Here is a 26,399-nt window from a genome sequence, read left to right as displayed (position 1 = left end):
AGAAGACACAGAGGAGACTTGTGGTTTTTCAGGGTCCTCTTCCCATGTGACAGCAACAGCTAACTCTACATTAAATGTGCTTGACTTGTGCTAAATCACATCAGGAGGCATGTTCAAAAGCACAATGCTGGGCTCCCTGGCGTCTCGCCACACAAATGTTGCAGAACAAGTCAGTGACAAATGTTCACATTAAGTACCCCCAGAGCGTGATGGATCCATCTCAGACAATATGGAAGGGAGTATAAGAGGCCCCCTGCATCACAGAAACTGCTTAGCTGGAATTTATGTCAATGGCTCAAGCTGTAGAACACCTCCCCCTCCTTCAAATAATATGAAGTAATACTGAACTTATAACTTGCTCATTACTACAGGTACTAATGACCAAATGATCCAAAGGGGCTTCTGTTTAGCAGCAGCTGCTAAATGTGTAATCACTTAGTCGTAAGTTTTCAGTGGCAGTATATGGACAGTTCCATCGAAAATTCACTTTCCTTTGACACTTGTATCCCACGTTTGACCTCTTGAGTTCGATGTGGCTTACAATTATTGTCAAAAGTATCAGAAGAAAATAGCTAACACAACTTTAGTGTGGACCTATAGATAACATGAAAGGTAGCTAATACACCCCAGAAACTGCAAGAAATTCATCTTTTAATAATTTAAAAGGGAGAATTGTACTTAAAGAAGATAACCTATTTAATCAACTATTCATTTAACACAAGCTTTTTAAATTAAAAGGTTTGTAGTTGCATATGAACACGATATAATTTACTTGGTAACAGATTCCACCATTTGGTAGACTGAAAGAAAAAGAAGCAGAGTATATATATATATTTTTTTTTCTTATATTGACTTATATACTATTTTCCTGCAAATTGGAAAGTGTAAAATCATGAATTCTCTTGATCATAACACAGTTTCTGGAGGGTTAACTAATTCCTTCACATAGTTCAGTGCTATACCATATAAAATAAGAACAGTTAAAGAACAGAGTTTAAATATGTAGTGTGCCTTCACTGGCAGACAGTGCAGCTTCATAAGCATTGGGGTCACCCTCTCATATCTAGATACTGTAAAAAGTAATTGAGCTGCGGTATCTATATAGTGCCAGAGTGGTGCTCAGGCATTCCACCTTAGTTCACAGATAGCAATGATATTCAACCACTATCTGCAGAGTAAAGCAGGTTAAGTTGTCATAACAAATTGCTCAGCTATATACCACACTCTATAGTCCCCAGTGAAAACACACACCAAAAGCCAAGCTGGGATAGCTGGGAGCGAATTTAGGGGCAGGAGGGAGGTGCTGGTGACTGTGCCAAAACCCACCTTGCTGGGCACTCAGGTGCTGGGGCTCGGTGTTAAGACTCTGCAGGTATGTGTGGCATCGCTCCTTGTGCTCCTCCAGCGTGTTCTGCTGCTTGTAGCTGCGGCCGCAGTAGTTGCACTTGTAGGGCTTGCCGACTGTGGGGGAGGAGACTGGAAAAAATGAAAACAGATCCTGCCCATAAAAACGGATATTAAAGCTAAAAGGCAGGTCAGGATCACACCAGCCAGGCAGAGGTTATAAATGCTGAGATCACTTAAAAATCATGAGATCACACACTGCAAAACTTGCCCTCTGACAAAGAATTCTTTTGTAGAATGGTAAGGTATAGCTATTCAATTCATGATCCCGTGGGACTGTGACTAAACAAACCAAGTTATAAAGTGCTTCATTCCCTGGGGATCAGCATGGGGGTGAACCAACCATTCTCCATGCACCTAGCAACTATGGTAAAAATCTGGAGCTACTGGCACTCTACAGTTTTCAGCTCAGCTTTGCCACACCTTGTATACGTTACACAAGCCACCACTTCTCTGTGCATGGAACTGGCTAATTACATTAGCAGCGATACTGCTTCTCTCTTCTCCAAGATGCATATGTTTGTGATGCCATGACAAGGATCTCTGGCTCTCATCTGAGGTTCTAGCGTGCCTCATTTTATCCCACTGAATGCAGTCACCTTAGGTATTGTGAGGCAGATAGGACTGTGCTAGAATCCTTGCCTATGTAGAAGATACTAGGGACTTAGGAAGGATAAATGCTGCAGAATGTCTACAGGAACTGCCCTGCTGAGATAGGAGTAGATGGACAGAGAGAATCAACCCAGAGGGAGGGCTCTATAGGATCCCTAAACCTAAGGTATGGGGACATAAGGAAGAGCTACCCAAGGGGTGGGGGCTGGAAACTGAAGAATCCAGAAGGAGAGGAGGGGTAGAGCCACAGAAACAGGATGCAGAGGAGGATGGGAAACCTGGAGTGAAAGGGACTGACCTGACCCTGAAGAGAATACACAAATAGAGATATGTTCTTAATGTTGTTAATTTGTTTTCTTTTGGAAATGAGCAACCTACAAACAACTGGGTATTTATTTTGATTTTTGACCTGGGCAGAGTGGTAAGACCAAAGTGAGATGTGAGAGCTGCAAGGGTGGAGTCTGGGCGGGACCAGTGTCGGGGAGGGGAGGGCCGTGGGTTAAGCAATGATACATCTTTCCAGTTGGTCAATACAAGTCTCTGCTCAATAGTTATTAAGATGTCTATCAGTTGTCTCTGATGATCAGGTAAAGTCACTTTGATGGCAGCTGATTTAAAAATAATTAGTTGAGTTGAAAGTGGAATTTCAAAACGGAAAATTGCAGAGATAGTACTCCATATTGAAGACCAGAATGTCTGTATCAAAGGACATTTATATATCATATGAAGTAAAGTACCAGGTTTTAATTTGTAATGCCAACATGTATTACAGGACAATAATCCAGTAGAGTGGAGTTTTCTTGGGTCCAATTAGTCTTTTGATAGAAGAAAAATATTGATTACAGTATGCTGGCTGAAGACAGAGAGGAGTGGCCTAGTGGTTAGGGTGGTGGACTTTGGTCCTGGGGAACTGAGGAACTGAGTTCGATTCCCGGCACAGGCAGCTCCTTGTGACTCTGGGTAAGTCACTTAACCCTCCATTGCCCCATGTAAGCCGCATTGAGCCTGCCATGAGTGGGAAAGCGCGGGGTACAAATGTAACAAAAAAAAAAAAAAAAAAAAGACAGAGGTCTGAGAATTGTTTGTACACGAGAATTACATGAGGTATTTTCTAATGAGAAACCAGACTCAAGTTCCCAGAAGTGGACAATAGAGTTATTTGCATTTTGAGAAGGTTTCAGTAGTATCTTATATATGGAAGACGCCGCATGACCCTCGTCATATAAAGTACTTGCCAAATCTGGTAGAGAGGGTTGACTATTACAGGTTTGAGGGAGAAGCTTAGAGGAGGAGAAACAATGACTCAATTGAAACCATGGAAAGTAACATGAGGGAGGTAAAGAAAATTTAGTTTCCAATTTGTCAAATAATAATTTTTTGGTGGTTGTATAACATATATCTGCAAGTGTCCATATATTTCAGATGGACCAAGTTTTTAAAAAATATGGAGCTATTAATAAGGAGTTTGGGATTAAACCAAGAGAGGCAAGAAAGGAGGCAGAGAGCGGGAACTCTAATACATTATCAAAATCAAGGAGGCATTTGTGTGTATTAACAAGTATTAAGTTTGTCATATTAGTTACAGGTAGCATAGCAGTGGGCATTAGAGAGAAAGGAACTGGGTACAACAATAATTTTTCTAAGGTGAACCAAAGAGATATATATTCAGTTAAGTCAGGAACAAGCCACTGAAGTCCTTGCTGAACTATAAAAGATTTATGATAAAGGAGAAAGTTAGGAAAGAACACCCCCAAATTTTCTTTTGGGGCTTTCAATTTGATGAGTGATATTTTAGGAGGCGTGGAATTCCATAGGAAGGAGGAAAGTAATCTTTCTATTTTGTTTTTTTAAAAATAAAAGACAGGTGAGAATAATACTGGAATCATGCTGAGTATAAAGCTGATTTTTGGAGATACCATCATTTTAATGGTCTCTAGTCTACCCCAGAAAAGAAACAAGTGGAAAAACAACTTCAAGGGATCAATCCAAGACAAGAGATAAGATGCTCCAAAAAAAACTTTATTGTGGACCCAACACGGTCCGTGTTTCGGTTTTTGAAAAAACCTTCATCAGGGGTCTATAACATAACAACAAAAATATAAAATAACAAAACACATATATAATTAAATGAAAGAAAGATATAAACAAATTAAATCACATGTATTACAATCAATTTTAAAATTGATTGTAATACATGTGATTTAATTTGTTTATATCTTTCTTTCATTTAATTATATATGTGTTTTGTTATTTTATATTTTTGTTGTTATGTTATAGACCCCTGATGAAGGTTTTTTCAAAAACCGAAACACGGACCGTGTTGGGTCCACAATAAAGTTTTTTTTGGAGCATCTTATCTCTTGTCTTGGATTGATCCCTTGAAGTTGTTTTTCCACTTGTTTCTTTTCTGTGTTGGACTTTTGTGGAATTTTTTGGACCTCTTTTGTTATCTCTAGTCTACCCCACCAGGATAAATGTAGTGGGTGCCAGGTAGACAATAGGGATTTTATATAGTGTATGATATCATCACTATTGTTTAGAATTGTTTCCTGTAGGGTTGTAAATAAGGAAATGCCAAGATATTTTAATTTTGTAGGTGACCATAGGAGACCAAAAGGTTTAATCATATCAGGGTGAGCATGAACATTAAGAGGTAACACTTCAGTCTTAGATTGGTTGATTTTATAGCCTGAGAAGGTTGAGAAAGTGGTAATTAAATCAAATTATGGAGGGAGAGAAGTAGTCGGATTTTGAATATATAGCAGAATGTCATCAGCCTAAGCAGTGAATTTATATGTAATAGGAGATGAGGAGGAAGGATTAGACTGTATTGATAAGCCTGACATATCATTACGTGCCTTAATAGCTAGCAATAATGGTTCAAGAGCAATATTAAACAAATAGGCGGAGAGGGGACAACCTTGCTGAGTTCCTCTTTTTAACTGTATAGGATTAGACAATATATTGTTAGCTATAATTTGTGCAGAAGGGTTGGCATATAAAATTTTAACTTTATTTATAAAGTTTGGATGAGCTCCAAACCAACACAAGATAAGGAAAAGTATAGCCATTCGACCCTGTCAAAAGCCTTTTCTGCATCCAATGATAAGGCTATGACAGGATGATGAGATTTTTTTGCTAGTTCAAATGGCCAACCTGAGTAGGTGAAATAATTTTGGCGATGACACTTAAGACGATTAGCAAGTATTTTTGCATATATTTTATAGTCAATGTTTAATAATGAAATTGGGCGGTAGATGTGAACCTCTAAGGAACTTTTATTGGGTTTTGGTATGACTGTAATAAGGGCATCTGTGAAATGACTGGTGCAAATATCAGAGTTGGGAAGAGAGTTGAATAGGGCTGTTAAGTGTGGTAATAAGGAATGCTGAAAAAGTTTAAAGAATTCAGAGGGGAAGTCTATCTGGACCAGGAGACTTTCTACAGGATAATTGTTTTAGGGCTCGTGAGACTTCATCAGCCTTGAAAGCTGTACTAAGAATGAAATTGTCATATTCAGACCATTCAGGTCTATGTAAGGGGTTGAGAAATTGGTCTATTTCAAGATTAGTACAGTGAAATTCAGGTCAGTATAGTTTAGTATAAAAGTTATGAAAAATATTTGAGATATCTTTATAAGATGTCTTAATATCCTGATTTTCATTTTTAATGGCTGGGATTTGAACTTCACTTTTTTTTTTCCAGATAATTAGCCAGAATTTTACTACTCCTTCGAGGTAATATTTGTTTTTCTGAAGCAGAAGCTCAGCATGTGCTGAGTCACTAGCTAATTTGTTGAATGAGAATTTTAAATGATATAGATTATTATTGAGGGTATTGTTGGGAGTTGATAAAAGTTAACTGGTCAGTTTCTTTTATTTGATGTTCAATATCTTTTAGGTTTCAATAATTTTATTGATGATAAATGCATTAAACAGAACCATAACCATTCAAAGCTGGCCTTTAAGTATTGCGATATGCTTGTGAACATAAATGTAGAGATCAGGCCTCATTAATCATCAATGATTTTGCCTTTTCTCCCCCCCCCCCCCTCCCTCTAACCTATGGTTCCCAGTAGTTAACAATCCAGCGGCTCAAACAGCTTGACTCAACAATTGTCTTATTAGGTTACAAAATACAGTACGCTACCCAGATGACAAGATGTTCAATATCTTTTAATTGTGCCTTTTTCTCTGTTTAATTGCGAAGATATGGAAATAAGCTCACTTTTTAAAGTCACCTTAAAGGCTTCCCAAATGGTTAAGGGTTTTAGATCTGGAGTATTATTGGTTTGAAAAAATCATCAATGAATTTAGCAAGGCATTTTTGAATATTCTCATCAGTGAGCATATTCATGTTAAGTCTCCAAACTGGAGAGCAAGATGGATTAGAAATATGGTCAGAGAGAGCTAAGGTAATTGGTGAGTGATCTGAGAGTACTGAAGCATGGATTTTGGAATCTAAAATGTTAGATAGTGAGGGTGCAGAGATGAGAAAATAGTCTAAGCAAGAGAAACAGTTATGAGGGGCAGAGTAGTGCGTATCTCTGTAATTGGGATGTAAAAGCCTCAAGGATCAACTAAATTAAACTGACTAATGAGAGATTATAATGTGATATGAGCTTTAGACTGATTGCTCATATTACCCGAGTTTTTGTCTAACCATGGATCTAGTGGGAGGCAAGGATCCAAAGTCTGACAAATGCTGAAAAAAAGAAACAAAAAATTCAGGGGAATCGCTGTTAGGAGCATACAAATTTGAAATGAGAAATTGTACAGATGAGACCTCCAGTTTCAGGATTACCCATCTACCTTCATAATCAATCTTTTGATCAAGAGTCTGAAACTAGAAGTCTTTATGGAATAGGATTGAGACACCCCTTTTTTTTTCCTATTGAAGGAAAGTCAATAGTTTTGGATATTCATGGGAAATTGCCTATATAGTGAGAAAGATTTGGTAAGTGAGTTTCCTGAAGAAAAATTATAGTGGGTTTGAAAGATTAAAAATCTTTTTTCTTTTAACCGGGTGTCAAACCATTCACATTCCATGAGATTAATGTACATGGTAAAGTTTGTGATACCAAATACATTTGTTATAGAAAAACATGAGACAAAATAGGCTCAAACATAGTACCATTAGAGAGGTAAGCAGTAAGAATGAGAAAAGACAATCCTTGAAACAGGTTGAGTGCTGTAAGATGAAAAAGGCTGGTAGAACATAAATATGCTCAGCCTAAGGTGCGGAGAAAATCATCACAAATTTTGAGGCTAGGGGCAGGGATCAATGCATCTAAGTAACAGTCTCCTAAGTATCTATAAGAATAAGATTGAGCAATTAATATAATTGAACATTAATTGTGTAACAACATATTTAAATAGTAAACCAAAAAAGGGGAGAGAAAAACAAAAGGGGGAGAGGGGGGAAGGGGAAGGAAGAGGGAACATGAGAATGCACAAAACAACATAAGAGCTGGAGGTCATGTTAATAAGGAACAAAAAGGAAAGGGTCTGTAGACAGGAACATTTCTATAATAGAATAACTGGAGTTCACAGTAGAGAGGCAGCTATGTAATTGGAGAAGATTTCCAGTTATAAAAATCAAGACATAGTGCTGAATTGAAAAATATCTACATAATATTGAAGGTGATCAAAATTAGTTCGGCAATTCAGAGGATTGAATAATTAGTTCGGCAATTCAGAGGATTGAATAGAGTTGTTGATGTTATTTTCACGTACGCTGGGAATTGGAGCCCGAAGTTATTTTCGATCAATTCCAAATGGGCTCTCTTTTAAGTAAGAATTTCGATTACTTGTCAAGGTTCTTACAGGGTTGGGGATCATTGGGTCCATCATTCCTTGAGTTGGAATGCAGAATCAAAACAGAAGCTGATAATCACGTTGATCTGAAGATAAAAGGGAGAATTCTGCGCTCAGGTATAAAACATAAGTAGATAATCTGAGTACACAGTAGAAAAATAGCGATTTGATTGTAGACAATATCAATCTCAAGTCATTCCGCTGGATTGATGATTATCCAGATAATGTTGGAGTTGATCCGGCGAATCGAAGGATTTAGTTGTGTTGTTGATGGTGATTGTCATACACACTGGGTAGTGGAGCCCATATCTAGCACCAATCGATTTCAGATGGGCTCTCATTTCCAGGAAGGATGTTCTTTTCCTTGCCATAGCTCTTTCCAGGTCAGAGACTATTAAAACCTTTTTCCTTTCAAGTTGGAGAGCAGGAGTGGTGTGAGCCACTGACAGGATCTGAAGCATGTGTTGAAAGTGCAGAAGTTTAGCAACCACCAGCCTAGGACTGGTTTGGGCCTCATACAAGATGGAGCACGATGAGCTTGTTCGAATTTAAATGGCAGGTCAAAGGTGAAATTCAATAAAGCTGGAATTAATTTGGTAAGAAATGCAATCATATTGGAGCCTTCAACTGCTTCTTTTATACCCAGTATTCTTATGTTATTCTGGCGGGATCTGTTGGCTAAGTCCTCCAACTGTAGCTCAAGTTTTTTGAAACGTTTGTCAGGAGTTTCCTGGTGTTGTGCTGTTTGTAACACGGTTTGATCGGTTTTATGTTCCACATTAATTAATCTTAATTGAAATGCAGCTAAAGAGGCTGAAATAGCTGCAAGTTCAGATTTTAAATTGCAAGTCATTTCATAATGACAAGAGGAAAGATTTCATAAAGATTTGAGTTCATCAAGTACAGCATTGGTAGAAAGCATGGAGAACTAACCCAGCGCCATTTTCTCAGAAGTTGGTGGATCGTGTTTAGATCTTTTAGCAATTTGTTGAGAAGAAAGCGGATCAGGCTTTTGTACTCTTGTACCCGACATTAAGTACAAGTCGTATAGCCAAAAAAAAAGGTAGATAATGTTCTGAAAATTGCCGATGTTCTATAGCAAGTTGCTTAAGGCTGCCATTCTTGTCTCTAGCTCACTAGCACCCTGTGGCCTAGGAATAAGTTGTGGCTTGGAAGAGTTTTGAGTCTTATAACCAGCATTTTGGCAGAAACTGTTGCTTGACCCTGTGAATCTAAACTGTAGGAATTGGCCTGGTTCATGATCCAATGGAATAAGGGAGCTTGACCGCAAAGTAATAAGCTCATGCATCGGAATAGCTGACAGTATAAAGCAGCGTTTTCCAACTGGTGTGCCACAGCACACTTCCAGAGATATGCTGCATCTTCCACCCGTGCCGAATGTCCCCCGCCCAAACTGGCATCTTTTATCCATGCCCCCCCCCCTCCAAATCGGCATCTTTCACCTGCACTCTCCCCACAGAGGTCCGCCAACATTTTATTCCTTTCCTCCTCCCCCAATGCTCTTCCAACCTTTTCATTAAGTACTGGCAGTGTCAGCGATCAAGGCAGGCCAATCCTGGAAGCTTTCTTTCTGCAGCTCCCACTTCCTCCGATGTAACTTCTTGTCCCCACATAGGCAGGAACTGCAGAAAACAGCTTCAGGGAAGCAGCCTGCCTGGATCGCCGATGCTGCTGGCATTGAATGAGAAGGTCAGGGAGAGGAGGAGAGGCATAAAAATAATTTCTACACCTTTGGGGGGGGGGGGGAGAGTGGAAGATGCCAATTCTTAAGGAGGACGGGCACGGGTGTAAGATGCCGGTTTTGGGGAGAGGGCACAGGTGTGGGCGAAAGATGCTGGTTCTGGAGGGGCATGAGCAGAAGATGTTGGTTCAGGGAGGGAGCACTGGTGTGGGTGGAAGAGGCCTGAACTTAGTGGGGGAGAGAAGAGAAAAATGTTGCCCATCAGCTGAGCAGTACAGGGTGGGCAGGGAAACAGCATGACCACACGGCAGGGGAGGAGAGAGATGCTGGGAAGTGGGAGGTGACGAGGAGATAAAGAGAGAGATCAGTGAGAAAGAGAGTGGGACAGAGGCATATAGGTTGCCCCAATCTGTCTGACCTATCTGATTAACTGTACATTTGTCTTTTTAGATTGTAAGCTCTTCGAGCAGGGACTGTCCTTCCATGTTAAATTGTGGCTCACACCACTCCTGCTCTCCAACTTGAAAGGAAAAAGGTTCTAATAGTCTCTGACCTGGCAAGAGCTATGGCAAGGAAAAGAACATCCTTCCTGGAAATGAGAGCCCATCTGAAATCGATTGGTGCTAGATATGGGCTCCACTACCCAGTGTGTATGACAATCACCATCAACAACACAACTAAATCCTTCGATTCGCCGGATCAACTCCAACATTATCTGGATAATCATCAATCCAGCGGAATGACTTGAGATTGATATTGTCTACAATCAAATCGCTATTTTTCTACTGTGTACTCAGATTATCTACTTATGTTTTATACCTGAGCGCATGTTAAATTGTACAGCGCTGTGTAACCCTAGTAGCGCTTTAGAAATGTTAAGTAGTAGTAGTAGTAGGCTGGAGTAATGGAGGGAAGGCGAGACAGAGAGATGCTGGGGGGAGGGGGAGAGGAAGGCAGGTGAGCAGAGGGAAGAGTGGGAAAGTCGCTGGACCCAAAGATGGAAAGAGAAAAATCAAGAGAGATACCTGCTCTTGGATGAGGGGAAAGAGCTGGGCAGTAGAAGGGGCAGGGACACGAGGGGAGGGTGGGGACACAGTGGGCAGGTTCTGGAGAGGACAGAGTAGAAAAAAAATACATCAGTGGCAGACGGATGTAGAGAAGGAAAAGAAGAAGACAAGAGAAGAGAGAAGAAATGGAAAAGAGTACCTGTGAAACAATTTTGAAGATTGACACAAGGGCCAAGGAAGGAGAAAGGTTCTGTATGAGGGGCAAGGAGGGAGAGAGATGTTGCAAGGAGGTCAGTTAGGGAAGATAGAGATCCAATGAGTTGGGTGAAGAGAAGGGGTGTGGAGAGGGAAACAGGTGTCTGAACTTGGGGGGGGGGGGGGGGGGGGAGTAAGGAGAGAGGTTCCAGGACCTGCAGGGAAAGGAGGAGGAGAGACAATACTATAGCAGAAAATGAGTGAAATGTTGCATATATAGAGAAGGGAAGAGGGGAGATTATGTTGCACATAAAGGAAAGGGACGGGGAAGAGGGGAGACATGCTGCACATAGGGGAAGGGAAGAGGGGAGACCAGCTGAACATGAAGGGAAGAGAAAGGGAAATCAAGATAGATTTGAGGAAGCAGCAGAGAAATTGATGAAAGCTGAACATGAAAGATCAGTGCCAGTCATAGGGCATTAGGTGAGAAAAAAACTTGCAAAATGGAAAGGAGGCCCTGAAAACAGAGTTAAGAGCACAGACAGAGGAAAGCAAAACCAAAGATTGGGAACAAGATGATTGGTATTCCAGACCACAAAGATAGAAAAATGATTTTATTTTCAGTTTAGTGACTGAATTATGTTGATGTTGAGAATTTATGTCTGTTGGCTTTATTTTGCATGGTACAGGAGGGCATGTGTTTCTTTCTATTTTTCTATTTTATATGTTGCAAGACATGTAGAGTCTGCTATCTCTGCTTTCAGTTTTTTTTTGCAGTTCCCTATTTTGTATCAGGTGAGAGTCATGTTTGCATTTGCAACTGAGGTGAAGGATTCTGCTGGTATGTGGTGTCTGTGTAGGAATCTGTAACAGTCCATCCTGCTCCAGTTTCCAGTAGGTAGATTGGTGCTGTAATGCATTTCAGTAGCATAATTAAATGAAATAACTACTTCTGAAGATTACAGGTATGGGTGGAGATGGAATAGATCTTAGGGGGGATGGATGGGTATGGGTTAGATTCCAGTGTGCCTTGACAGTTTTTGCACCTTGTAAGTGTACCGTAAGATGAAAAAGGCTGAAAATCACTGGTATAAAGTATTATTTCCAACAGAATTATATCAGTAGATCTCAGCTAGCTTCTGATTTGACCTCCTCCTGAACTGCACTAAATGGCTGAAACATGCAAAAACCTGCTCTCAAAACTCACGGAGTCATTAGCTTTTCACCAACACCCAGGATTTAGTTGGAGGAAAGAGAATGAGTCACCCTGTCAAACAGATTCTGTTAGATCCTGTATGGATTTTAGCATATTCTGAATGAAGGTGACACATCTGAGATTTGTGTTGTGTGGAAGGCTTTACCTTTAGGTGTCAGTAAAGCAAAGCTGTCTACCTCTAAAGCCAGCAGCTGATGAACCACACGTTACCAAATGGAACAAACTTCCAAACTTTCCGGTAAGGACTAGAAGTTTTTACTGCTAATGTTTGGGATTTCCAGGCAGCTGCGCTCAATGCTAGTGGAGATTACAGAGAGTAGAGAATAACTCCCAAAACCTTGTGAACTACTGTTTCAAGAGAACACTTGTTACAGGTAACAACCTCACTTCCTCTGAAGACACCAGCTTAAAATTAATTACTATGAATTCAATAAACAACTCTGTAACATCTCATATTTTGCATCATTTTTTGTAGCATTCATCACCTCTCTTTTAATTTCTATTGGTTTCTGATATTTATGTTTATTGAGTTCATAGTAATTTTATTACACGACTCTTCACCTTCTCCAATTATTCATAGTTTCTTTATTTAGGTCTATTTTTTTACATTTATATTATGCATAAAATGCATAACATATTTTATTTATGAGGACCCCTGACAAAGGCCTGCGTGCTGAAACTTGGCCCATGTCAGTTGGATCTTTTCTGCGCCCTTTTGCATGTTAGATCTGAAGAATAAACTCAGCCATTGGCCATTTCTGGACCTTGTTTATGGTGTCTTCCACTCTTTTTTGATTCAATCCTAAAAAATGCAACTGTTTAAGTATATATTCAGAAGAGGGTTGAAGAACACTGAACTAATGGACTCCTTAAAAGCCTGAAAAAGAACCGAGACATCTTGCCCCCCCCCCCCCCCTCTGAAAAAAAAAAGAAGATATAATTTATATCAACTTTAACATTCAGGCAGTGAGAGCTAGACAGTGGTGGAGCAAACACAACCTGTCTGAGTTTCTGACAGACTACTCCTGTAAATTTGGAAAGCAACCTGTCAGCCAAAAATGAGCTACTCTTAACAGTTTACTAGTGCTTTCTGAGTTTTACATGGCTTTTGCAACTGGAGGTATGAGGTTTATTTATTTATTTATTTGTTGTATTTGTATCCCACATTTTCCCACCTATTTGCAGGCTCAATGTGGCTTACAATATTCCTTTATGGCAGTCGCCATTCCAGAGTGAAACAATTGGTGTTACATGAAATACATGGATGACAATATCAAATTAACTTACAAAGTTCCGTTATGGCAATCGCCATTCTGGAGTAAGTGATACATTGGCGTTGCATGGAGTACATGGATAGCAATATAGAATTAAGCATACTGGTATAGCGAGAGAGTGTAAAGAGTGTAGTTGGAGTGGTATTGTGTTTTCATTAAATTATTGCTCGTTGTGGTAAGCCTTGTTGAATAGATAGGTCTTCAGAGATTTACGGAAGTTGATTAATTCGTAATTTGTTTTTAAGTTAAGTGGTAATGCATTCCAGAGTTGCGTGCTCATGTAGGAAAAGCTGGACGCGTGTGTTAGTCTGTATTTTAGTCCCTTGCAGCTGGGGAAGTGTAGATTAATGAATGTGCGGGCCAAACTTTTAGCATTCCTGGGTGGTAAGTCAACAAGGTCTATCATGTATGCCGGGGCATCTCCGTGAATGATTTTATGAACTAGAGTGCAGACCTTGAACGCGATTCGTTCTCTAATTGGAAGCCAGTGTAGTTTTTCTCTTAGGGGTTTTGCACTTTCATATTTTGTTTTTCCATATATGAGTCTGGCTGCAGTGTTCTGGGCTGGCTGAAGTTTTTTGAGAATATATTCTTTACAGCCAGCATAGAGTGCGTTGCAGTAGTCTAGGTAACTCAGCACCAATGACTGCACCAGATGGCGGAAAATAGCCCTTGGGGCGAAGGGTTTTACTCTTTTAAGTTTCCACATTGAATGGAACATCTTCTTAGTTGTATTCTTCACTTGATTTTCCAATGTGAGATTGCGATCAATGGTAACTCCAAGAATTTTCAAAGTGTCAGCAATGGGAAGGGAAAAGTTTGGTGTGGTTATAGTGGTGAATTTATTTGTGTTATGTTGTGAAGTATAAGGCATTGTGTTTTTTCTGCATTAAGTTTCAGCTGAAATGCATCCGCCCAAGAGTTCATGATTAGGAAGCTTTGGTTGATATCGTTGGTGATTTCCTTTATATCATGTTTGAATGGGAAGTAAATTGTGACGTCATCTGCGTATATGTATGGATTAAGGTTCTGATTGGATAGTAACTTGGCTAATGGTGTCATCATTAGGTTGAAGAGGGCTGGTGAGAAGGGAGATCCTTGAGGGACTCCACATTCAGGTATCCATGGGGTTGATGTAGTTGAGTTAACTGTTACTTGGTATGATCTTGTGGTCAGGAAGCCTTTGAACCAGTTAAGGACATTACCTCCAATTCCGAAGTATTCTAGGATGTGTAGTAATATTCCATGGTTGACCATGTCGAAAGCACTTGACATGTCAAATTGTAAGAGAAGTATGTTGTTGCCAGTTGCGATTACTTGTTTAAATTTAGTCAGGAGAGTGACTAGTACTGTTTCGGTACTGTGGTTGGACCGAAATCCTGATTGCGACTCGTGCAGAATTGAAAATTTATTTAAGTGAATACAGATGATCTACAGACCTGCCAAGTCTCATGCACTGAGTGGGAGACCCCTGTTTTGGAGTGCCTTCTCCTGCCAAATGCTGGGGATCTGAGTGTCACGGCTGAGCATTCTCTCTGCCTGTACTCAACCACAAACAGTTTCAAAATTTCACAGCCAACACTTCTTGCTGCAAGATTAACAGGCAGGAAGTGTCAGCTGTGAGATCTGAAGCTGTTTATGGTACAAAGCTGGCAGAGAAGTGTTACAGAAGGAGTGGAGAGTGGGTGGGGCATAGGCAGAAAGGGGCAGAATATGAATATGTTGGAAGGTGGGGTTAAAATCTGCCACTGAAAACATGCTCCTCCCAACCCCCAGCTTCTCTGGATCTGTTCCCCAAAAAACATAACACATCTGCAGCTAGTCTGCATTCGGTTCTCCTGGAACAAAATATTACTGCAAATAGATTCTTCTTGGGAGTGCCCCACTGAAGGAAGATTTTATCTGTCTGTTCTGGTCCAAGGACCATTCATGGAGGTCCAAGGTTTATGAGCTGATGGAACTAGGAGGATGACACTGTTATCCACAGAAATAGAGAAGGGGATTTAGAGAGAAAGATAACATCTGAGTTGGCCATATTCTTTTTTAGATGGTGGTGGGACATCCAGGTAGCTGTGCTAGATGAGCAGACTGAGATTTACAATTGAAGTTCAGGTGAAATTTCTGCTGTAGAGAGTTAAGAGTTGGGAATCATCAGCAAAAAGATGGTCCTAAAAGCCACAAGAGGAGATCACAGTACAACATAAACATGTACAGCAAGAAAAGAAGAGGTCCCAAAATATTTTATTTATTGGGATTTATTAATCACCTTTATGAAAAGATTCATCCAAGGCAGTGAGTATACATGTAGGTAGAAATTTTAAGAAAGGCACCACTTATATGTATAAATGGTATAACATGAGGTTTTCTTTGTACAGAAAGGAGGCATGTTCTGGGTGATCCTTCACAGTATATGTATATTGGGGTAAATTCTATAAATTACACCTAAAATCAGCGCCGAAAACTTTACACGCTGAGCACTATTCTATAAAGGGTATGTGTCCTTTATAGAATAATGCTTAAGGCATAAACTGAGCCTAACTTTAGATGCCGCTAATTATGCTTGCTTAAAGCAGGTGTAAATGCACCTCAATTAGGTGCAGTTTGGCTGAATTCTATATTTACGCGCATAAAAGTTTGGAATGCCCCTAGCCACACTCTCCAAAATTTACATGTGTTAGAATTTACACTGGATTGTTATAGAATACAATCTGCGTAAATCCTAATTAAGGCCAATTAACACCAATAACTGGTTCTTAGCAGCCAATTACTGGTGCTGATTGGCTTGTTAATCAATTAAATTGTGCACACAAATCAGCTAAGTGCGCTGATTTGCACATGCAACTTTAGTTGCCATTTATTGAATCTGGGGGATTCTGTGTTTTATAATGGCAATAAATCCATACTACGGCACTTTAACCCATTGGCACCAACACCTGCTCACTGTCATGTGGAACCCCTGACTAATTTGTCTGTGGGTCCTGGAAAACTTGACTATCCCTCCAAATACCAACTCTCCCTCCTCATGGCCAGTGTGCCTTCCTGAGTGGGGCTCCCTAATTACTGATCACTGTTAGTAAAAGTTTGTAAAATATGCCATACACATACACATGTTGTGGCTTATCCCACTGTGATGACACATTTGTGCATTTACATTTATACTGTAAAATAATCCTGTCTCTTGTACAAAGTGCCAAATATAGGTGTATATTCAGGGGCATTAGGCCTTAAATTTACTTTGAACTTAGGAGACAGCTGCTGAGACCTCTCTAACAATGCCTACTCCTCCTTCTCCCTATCAAATTTACAGCACAAGTTACTAAGACTGCTTTCCCACTCTGTGAATGTGAGAAAATAAAGTTAAATAAATTGTGCCCTTAATGTGACACTGCACAGTGCCAGCAGAAGCCAATTGCCTCTCTTCACCCTCTAAGGCGCTGTCGAGCAGCATGTTGCTGACCCCTGATAGCTGTACTTGAGGAAAATGCATATTACCATGACCAAGGTCCTTACTAGTCTCTCTCTCTCTCTGTCGTTCCCCCCTACCGCATACTGGCCTCACCTAATCTAGCTCTCCTCCCAACAGCCCTGACCGTTAATCTTTACAAGTCATTCAACTCTCACCCTCCTCTCCACTTCCTAGACATTCCTTCAGCGAGTTGCCAGTCACCCCCACCCCCAGGCCTTGGTGTGGAAGACTGGCCTTAGCTAACATCCATGTGCACTTTAGCCAGTCAGCCCCATCACTAAGATCCCCTCAGCCAGTCACCCCTCACCTACCCCCACCCCAGGCACCCCCATCAGCCACACCCCTCATCTCCCAGGCATCCTCTCAGCTAGACAGAAGGCTTTATGTACCATCCCACTGCTGCTATTATCACCAACAAAGAAAGCAGCAATACATCTAACTTGCATCTGTGGTAACTGTCATTAATTATAAGTCATATCCCACTGCTGCTATTATCACCAACAAAGAAAGCAGCAATACATCTAACTTGCATCTGTGGTAACTGTCATTAATTATAAGTCATATGGTGTACAATCTCTGGTGCAAGTGTCATGGCCTCAAGTCTCGTGAGACTTTTGCACTTGAAATTCCTGCACCATGTAGCTTAAACTTTGAGGGCTGCGATGAAGTTGGATGCAATGTATCTTTCTTTGGAAGTGACAGCACCGAGTTCATTGGCCAAGGTTCAATTTCTACATACAATAAGGACCTGTTCCCAGAATTTGTTCAGCCCTGGGTAATGCTACATGTATATTATAAAAAGGTCTGTGAGTTTTATAAAATATCTGCATAGTTTTAAACAGCCAGACTTAAATGTCCATTTTCCCAACTACAAAATTATCCTGTATGTGTCTTGAGGAGCTGATATGGTTGATTTTTTGACAGTTTGGGGGATAACTGGATGATGACATCCCTTTTTTTGTAATTTATTCATTTTAATTGCAAAGCACAATAAAATAAGAAATAAACATAGTCCGCATCACTGGGGGACCACAGAAGATACAATAAGAAAACCAAAAAAGCAATCAGGATATAACTATCCGCAATCTATTCCACTTAAATAAGGCTTAATTACCACCAGTACCTTTCTCCCTAACAGAAATTTTTTTTAATTAAGATGCATCAAAGAAAACAAAATTCTTTTCCTCATATGAAATCAAACATTTACATGGAAATCTCAAAAAGAAAGTTGCTCATAGAGCTAAAACATGGAATTTATAATCCAGAAATTGTTCCCACATCATTTCAGTAGCTCTAGTAAAATACAGATAACTTTGCCCAAAACATTTCTCTTCTTTCTTAGAAAAGAACCAAAGGTAACTAGAAATGTAGTTCTAGAGGAAGTAATATCCTGAGAAGTCTCCCAGAATTCTGTTAAGTTTAGAGTCTACATTTCCTTGTGCCTCATTCTGCGCTCCTGAACTATACCACTGTAACAATTTAATACAGTAATATTTTCTGCAATATGTAAAACTTCCTTTAAGTATTTCCTCAAAAGCACCATTAATCTACTGTAGAGAAAATTTTAAAAACGTAAATTTCTAGCTCTCAAGAAAATTTCCAAGTTATCCAATCGTCTATGAATTAAAAGACTGTCCTTAACTTCCGACATGCTAATCATTTGCAAAGTTTTAATTTGTGACATGGCTAAAGCCCGATTCCGGTCAACAGTCAGAACTCTTCACTCCAAATCAGGGGCCCTTTTACAGAGCGGCAGTAAGCCCAATGTGGGCTTATCGCTCGCTCTTCTGGGACTACCGCCAGCCTAACGTGGCCACTGGCAGCAGGCCCGCCCATTTCCTGGCGAAAAAGAAAACCCTTGGAAATGGCTTGCATGGCGCTAACCCAGTGGTAATTGGGAATCGCCGCGCTGCCCGGTTACTGCCGGGTTAGCACAGGAGCCCTTATCACCACCTCAGTGGGTGGCAGTAAGGGCTCCCCGCCATATGGCCACGTGGTAAGAGTTTTCTTACTGAATGGCCATGTGTGTCTGAGGGCTTTTTTACCTATTGCAGTAAAAAGTGCCCTGACACGCAGGAAAAACAGCCCCCACTGCTATAGCAGGGCCCTTTTTCCCCACAGCTTGTTAAAAGGACCCTCAATTTGTCCACAGTTTGTCTTGAAAATTAACATAGTTGTGGAATTGAACCTCTCAACCAATTTTCAGTCCTTGAAACAACATTCCACGTACCAAGCAAGGAAATATCTCTATGAATATCAGAATCAGGTTGTGGAAAATTAAGGCCCATTCACCAACAAGGGCATAGAAACTGTAGATTCCTGAAGGCTCACCGAGTCTTGAGGTAATTCTAATCTAGCGGTGGCCAAACCCTCTGGAAAAGGACCACCAAGCAGGGTGACCAAAGTAGCAGCAGGTGGACATGGGTAGACCTTCATGAGAGGTTTGCTTTTGTTAAAGACCCCTGTCAAAACTCCACCTGTGTCATGGGATCTCAACGTCATTCTCACTCAGCTGATGAAAGCTCCTTTCAAGCCACTGAATTCCTGCCATCTGAAGTACTTGACCTGGAAGGTCATTTTCTTGGTGGCTGTTACTTCAGCTCGTAGGGTCAGCGAGCTTCAGGCCTTAGTAGTGGATGCACCTTATACTAAGTTTCATCACAATACAGTAGTCCTCCGCACACACCCTAAGTTCCTGCCGAAGGTGGTGTCGGAGTTCCATCTGAACCTGTCAATTGTCTTGCCAACATTCTTTCCCCGTCCTCATACCCACCCTGGCGAAAGCAGTTTGCACACCTTGGACTGCAAGAGAGCATTGGCCTTTTACGTGGAGCGGATGAAGCCCTTCAGACAGTCCGCCCAATTGTTTGTTTGTTTCTTTCGATCCCAACAGGAGGGGAGTCGCCATCAGAAAACGCACAATCTCCAATTGGCTAGCAGATTCCATTTCGTTCACTTATGCCAAAGTTGGGCTCCCTTCTCTGATAGCGCCCACACGATGTACACGTTCCACCCGCATGACACCATCCACGGGTTGAAGGCCTAAGTGATGGGAAGCCACTTTTCAGTAAAGTCCCAAAGCTCTCTGTCCTTCACAGACTAGGGCAGACGAATGATTCTCACACTGTTGTAAGCAGCTTCTATTTTCCTGGTTGTCATCTTGCTGTGATAATTGCTGGCACTGAGATTCCACAGCAATTAGGCACCTGCCGAGTCAGCACAGTCCCCCTAGCACACGATCTTCTCCTCTGCCTGAGCCCTGCTGCTTGATTTCTTTACGGTTCAAAGAAGATAACGTATCACATACAACCACATGAGCATGATAAATTGACAAATAATACAACTCAACAGGTACTGAATAAGCTAGAAACTTAGAAAGGAGAAAAATCCATCATCAAACTTTCCATAAGATGTATCAGTGTCCCAACTCCAGTCCCCCCCCCCCCCCCTCCACAGAAGAAAAAAACAAATCTGAGGTGGGTGTGGCACGAGGTCTCCAATCAAAATGAATCAAAACAAAACTGGGGTTTCTTGCTTTGTCCTACAGATGTACACCTAATCAAGAAGAATTTAGAATTAAGCTCATGGCTCTATTCGGAAGGAACCTAATGCACACATCCCACACTGCAAAAAATAATTTCAAACGCTTGGGAGAGCATTTAGCATGCTGTCATTCCAGAAGAATCAATGCATGCATACGATTTCTCCAGGCCCAGAAAGAAGGGACTTCCTCCCCAACTCACACACCGAGAATGACTCGCTTACCCAGGACCCCTGCTTTGTGGAGAAATAATTCCAGATTTTCTTTAATGTCATCCACTGACACTTGAAGACACTCATCCAGCACAGCGGTGAGTTGTTTGGTCAGTTCGAACTGCCACCACCTGCAAAGTGACTAAGATAATGCTAGAAGATGTTGCCATCTTGGGGCTTGCGAGTTGCATGCGCTCCTTGCTAGGCCATGGGAGTTCAGCTGGTATGCCATACTCCGTCTGTATGGAGAGCCCCACAAAGCACACCAGCAGTGCCCTGCAAAGTTCCCTACACTGCTGCATTCATCCAGAGCAATGAGGGGAGAATTTGCCGAGTTATACCACAGATTTCCGTGCGAGTAAGAGAAGCAGAACAGACAGGCATCTACTCAGCAGACTGGCCTCATGTGACCCCTCCCCAGTAAATTTTTTTTTAATGGCCGCACACTAAAGGCAATGTTAGTGCATGGTCATTAATACAAAAATATACAAACTAGTCATTTTTATGGCTGAGGTAAAAATGGCCTTAGCACTTGGAAAAGACCCGTGTAAGGGTATGCTAAGACCACTTTTTACCGCAGTTTGAAAAAAAAAAAAAAAAAAAAGAGTCCTTTCTTTCATATACATTTTCAAGTTATTTATACGTCTTTCTCTGCTTTCACTATGGCAATGTAATGTTTCTTCAAAGATATGATACTGACCAGTCATTAGCACTGCAAATGAAAATCAGTGTCATATATTGGTTGGTCATATATTGGTTGGTATAATAATTATTAGTGGTCACCATTACTCTCTTCTGCAAGGACCATGGCTGCTATCTTTCCTGGTCTCATCTCAGGACACTCACCATTATCTGACTTCAAGAAAACGTGTGACAACACACAGAAGAAAGAATGAGCTAACCCTTTTACAAAGGCTTTGTGTTAAAATCCCAGCATTAGAAAATGCTGTGTTAAGCCTTTGGGTCTTCTGCGCACTTCTTTGCATCTGCGACAAATAGTTAATGTCTTCACTACCATGGGTTTTAAATAACCTGTGCACTAATGTCTACCCGAGGCTTTGTGCACAGTTAGCTCAATCGCAAAACTCGTTTCTAGATAGGGTGCCACAAAAGCTGAATTAACCTGTGTGCAAAGCCTTAATATGCTTTACTACCTCTCCAAACCCTGCAAGGAGGTGAGACTTGAAAAGTTAACAAGATGTCTTTAGGCCTCCTGCACTTTTCTCTCAGTGCATATGCCAATGCCCATTCCAACTCCATGAATTAGCTGCAGTACTACCCACCGGAATGCGTGCGCAGATGTCCTGTCAATGCGTCCCTCCGCCGACAGGCATAGTTGCAGAAAGGACATTTGAAGGGTTTCTCGCCTGAATGCAGCTTGATGTGACGCAGAAGGTTTCCTTTCTGAGTGAAGGAGGCTCCACACTGGTTACAGTGAAAGGGTCTTTCACCTGAAAGCAGGCAGCAGAAAGTCACTTGCTGACAAACAGCCATATCTGAGAAAATGCAAAGGATAGGGCCTTTGAGCATCACAGAGACCTCAACAGCAGACACGTAGAAAATACTCCATGCTGGTTACTTTGCACATCCCTTCATCCTGAACCCAGACTGTGCACTAGACAGGCTGCATATACCTGTAACTACAGACACCCCTAGCCAGACTGTGTGCTAGACAAGCAGTACATCTCTCTTCTATTCAGTGTCACCAAGAACTCACCTGTATGGCTGCGCTTGTGCACCATCAGGACGTTGGGGCCAATACAGACCATGCCACAGATGTCGCACTTGAGCTTGCCGTTGGGGAGCCGGATACCCCCAGGTGAGTGAGGGTCCTGCCCTGTCCCATCACAGTACCCTAGAGGCTCAGCCAGGGAATCGTCCACTATCACGCTATCCTCCTTCTCACTCATCTGCTCATCCTGTACCAGCAGCCGGCCCGCCTCTTCATCACTGTACAGCTCCACTTTGATGGAGTTCGCTGTAGGGAGAAAGAAAAATATAAAGAAATTTCAGTAAGTGGGGACTAGAAAGCATCTTCAATGCAAATATGAGTGCACTGTGCTTTCTAGGCCTAATACGCAGGTAATGGCTGCACACCTGCCTCTAATGGATGGCCTGGTACCTGCTTAAGGCCTCAAGATGTATAATAGCTTCTGAAAAGTGTGCAAAAAATGCAGTTACTGTTGAAAATAAAACGTTTCTTTTTAAGTGGGGTCCAGAACATGTGCAAAATCAGCGCTTTTAATGCACTAAAATAACTCTAGCAAAGGTTTTCAGCTGTGAACAGCTCAGCAGCACCTCAATTTGCACAGCTCCACAATAGCTGGGATTGATTTTGACTTATATTTCTGCTTTTTGTTATTATTATTTTTTTTAACTCTATAAAGATGGCCAATCCACATACAAACAAGAACTAATAAGGCATGTGGGGGCTAATTTTATAAAGCATTGTTGCTCACCTGTAATAGATGTTTTCCGTAGATAGCAGGACTGATCAGGCACACAAGTGGGTTATGTCATCTGATGATGCCAGGTCAGTAAGAGCTCTCCTAGGGCTCAGAACTTGGTGTAAATTTCTGAGCATGCACAGCCCTTCCCGCACACAGTGGTCTTGTTAGCGCCTCAGTTAGTTCCAAACTCAAACAATCAAGCAACTCTAGGGAAGCAGGGAAGGACTATGGGCCATATTGATCCTGTTGTCTACAGAAAACACCTGTTAGTGGTGAGCAACAATGCTTTTCCCATCAACAAGCAAGAAAGACTGAGTCAAGCACACAAGTGAGCAACTCCCAAGCTAAGGGCTGCTCGCTTTTTGAGTCAACCCATACTTAGGTCCAGTCCGCAGTACAAAAGACAAGAATTGCTACCTCACATGGACAGGTTGGTTGGAATAGCTTGACAAAAGGCTCTGTTCTTTATTATGGCTTGGTCTATTACCAGTGTGAAGTGAATATATGAAGCGAGGACAATGTTGCTGCTTTACAGAGATAGTATTCAATGAGGCAGACTTTAGGCAACCCACTGTGGCTGCAGTAGCTCTAACCAGAGGTTAAAGGAGCACCCATTTGTCCATAACAGAATTGTATGCAAGGTGTCAACCAATTTGCTAGAGTCTTTTTTATGACTGATATGCCAATTATGTTGGGATCAAGGAGACAAAAAAAAAAAACTACACAGACTTTGACTCCATTCTTTTGGGGTAGAAAGACAGGGTCTGGACACTGAAATCTGGATGTGGCAGAGGTGGGATCTCCACATTGTGGTACACAGCTAGATGGAACACAGATTTGGGACATACATATTAAGTAGAGGAGTGTGGTAGCCGTGTTAGTCCACTCTTAAGGTTATCAAGGACTTCCGGTGGAGCCGAGCGGCAAGATGGACGTCGAGCTGTGAGCTCCGTACCGCTCGAGCGAAGCCCCGAAACCAACGGCACCGGCACCGCTTCCGATGGCTCTAAGGGACATCAGAGGGTAGCGGAGACCAGGAAGCACCTACGAACGGCCCCACCATAGAAGCAGGCAGCCCCCGCGCAGAGTTTCTCACGACCCGCATTTCCAAGATGGCGGCGGCAGAAGAGAAACGAAACCTGTGAAACCCAGAGGCCAGCGGTGATCAGGGGAGAAAGGACGCACGCGAGGGGAGAAGTCAGAACCTGTTAAAAACTGGAGGCAGAGAAGTGAAGATCGGAAGCAGGCACAGCAGACCCCTCAGACGCAACGCGAACCCTGGAGTAGAAGTGAGGCTCAGACGGGTTTGAGCAGGCAAGTGACTGAGAGCAGCAGAGTATCTGGGGGAGGCACAAGTTTTTGTCCTTTTTTTTTTCTGAGGCATATCGTGGGCACAAGCTTCGGGCAGGATAGTGCTGTATATATTTCCTGATTGCCCCCCCCATTTTGAAGATTCACCATCGGAACCAGTGGCGTTCTTTCCAGACCACACAGGAGGCCCAGCAGTTCCTAGACAAGGACATGAAGGAGCCCGACACATGAGATAGTACTGGGTATGAACTTTGCTGGACAGTCGGGTGGCCCCCTCCTACGTTTCTCTGTGGGTGGGGGCCACGGACCCAGAAGTGATGAATAATGTGGGGGTTATTTGAAAGTTGTGGTTGTAAGTTAATTGTTAATGTTTTCTTGGGAGGACAGTTATGATGGTAAGAACACAGAGAGGTTTCAGTGGCTGTGGGGGATTTGGGTTTTGTGAGGGCCACCTGACCATGACTTGGGTGGCGTCCTGAGGGGTGGGGTCCGAAAAATAAGTAGGTGCTGATGGGCCAGGGGCTTCCAGGAGTGAGAGAAGTCCGAGACAAGAAGAAGACTCTGAAGAGTTACAGGGGGGAGGGGAGGGGGGGTACAGATCACAAATATGCACGATGTGAGGATGTGAAGGATGAGTGGTGTGACGAAATAGTTGTGATAGAATGGAAGGACGCACCGGGGAGGTGGTGGCTGGGACACCTCGCCGTTGAGATTATAGGAATATCATATGGAGGCATTGACAGATATGTAGAGACTACATGGCTCCACTACAGGTTTTAACTTGGAATGTGGGGGGTATACATTCACCAGTTAAGAGGCAAAAAATTTTAAAAACTCTGAATGATCAAAAGGCGTCAATTGCATTTCTACAGGAGACACACTTAACACAGGCAGAACATACTAAATTGAAACGTTGGTGGGTATGCGAAATTTTTGAGTCACCAGCAGTGGGAGGGAAGGGAGGAGTGCTCACATTGGTAAGAAAAGGTATACATGTGGAGGTTGGCAAGGTAGTGAGAGATGACAAAGGGAGATATGTGCTGGCATCTGTAGTGTTGGATAGACAACCGGTTATACTTTGTAATATCTATGCACCATTCGAAAAACAATTTTATATGCAGCTTATTCGTACATTGCAGGGTTTGGGAGGGATACCCATTATAATGGGGGGAGATTTTAATGAGGCAGCAGATCCAGCACTGGACGGGTCTAAACCAACGGGGAGAGAGCTGGCTGGACCTCGGAGGGGAATAGCGGCGCTAGAAGAGGCATTTGCTGTGGTGGACGTGTGGAGAACACGTAACCCTCTTGAGAGGGACTATACCCATCCATCGAGGGCTCACTCCACTTGGTCTCGAATTGACTATATATTTGTCACAGAGGACTTGTTCACACAGGTGGATACCGCTCGGACCGGTCCAGTTGTGGTCTCTGATCATGCCTGGGTAATGGTGAGATTACAGTTAGATGAGGGGAGGAGAGGCGACAAGGTGTGGCAATTTCCAAGCTAGTTATATCGGGATGGGCAGTTTCTTCCCCACTTGGTTCAATGTTGGAAAGATTTCAGTAAGACCAATGACATTCATAGGGCGGATCCAATGCTCTACTGGGAGACTGCTAAGGCGGTTCTCAGGGGAGAGACTATAGCATACACAAGTTTTAAACAGAAAGTGAGAAAACAAGAGACACTTAGATTAGAGAAGAGAGTAACTATGCTGAGGCGACAATATAGTGAGGGACATTCGCAAAGGCTCCGGGTTCAGCTGTTAGAGGCACAACAGAGTCTTAATGAGCTAGCGCATCGTATAGTTCAGAGGTCCCTGGCCTATTATAAGTATCGGCTGTATAAGTTTGCTAACAAGGGAGGGAAGTTTTTGGCACGGATGATGGGTAGGAAGGCAGGCTACCGTAAGGTGCTAACGCTGGCAAATGAACAAGGAGCCATGGTACATCAGGATAGTGAAATCTCAGGAGTATTCAAGAAATTTTTTGAGCAACTGTATCAGCCGCAAGATGACTTAGTCACGCCTAGCGAGACTTATCTGACTGGTATAGATCTGCCTAGATTAGAAGATGAGGAACTCCGGGTATTAAATGCAGATTTTACGGTGGAGGAGGTGATGTGGGTAGTTAAGCAGAGTCCCTTGGGGAAGACACCAGGCCCGGACGGAATGCAGAACGAATTTTATAAGC

The 26,399-nt window shown here is 42.1% G+C and overlaps 1 protein-coding gene across 3 annotated transcripts in view; it reads right to left on the bottom strand.

Annotated features, from left to right (window-relative positions):
- The window catches only part of IKZF4 (IKAROS family zinc finger 4), a 154,237-nt gene that overhangs the window by 25,107 nt on the left and 102,731 nt on the right, over positions 1-26,399 (bottom strand). For all 3 annotated transcript variants that reach the window (XM_030196745.1, XM_030196747.1, XM_030196746.1), the window contains 3 exons: positions 22,163-22,423; positions 21,729-21,941; positions 1,327-1,476 (listed from right to left, as the gene is read on the bottom strand). In XM_030196745.1, the coding sequence (XP_030052605.1) occupies positions 1,327-1,476; positions 21,729-21,941; positions 22,163-22,423 (624 nt within the window). The remainder of the gene's footprint in view (positions 1-1,326; positions 1,477-21,728; positions 21,942-22,162; positions 22,424-26,399) is intronic.

The sequence above is a fragment of the Microcaecilia unicolor genome, chromosome 3 (genome assembly GCF_901765095.1).
Source record: "Microcaecilia unicolor chromosome 3, aMicUni1.1, whole genome shotgun sequence".
Taxonomy (NCBI): domain Eukaryota; kingdom Metazoa; phylum Chordata; class Amphibia; order Gymnophiona; family Siphonopidae; genus Microcaecilia; species Microcaecilia unicolor.
The sequence above is the reverse complement of the archived record's forward strand: the minus strand, read 5'-3'. Positions and strand labels throughout refer to the sequence as shown.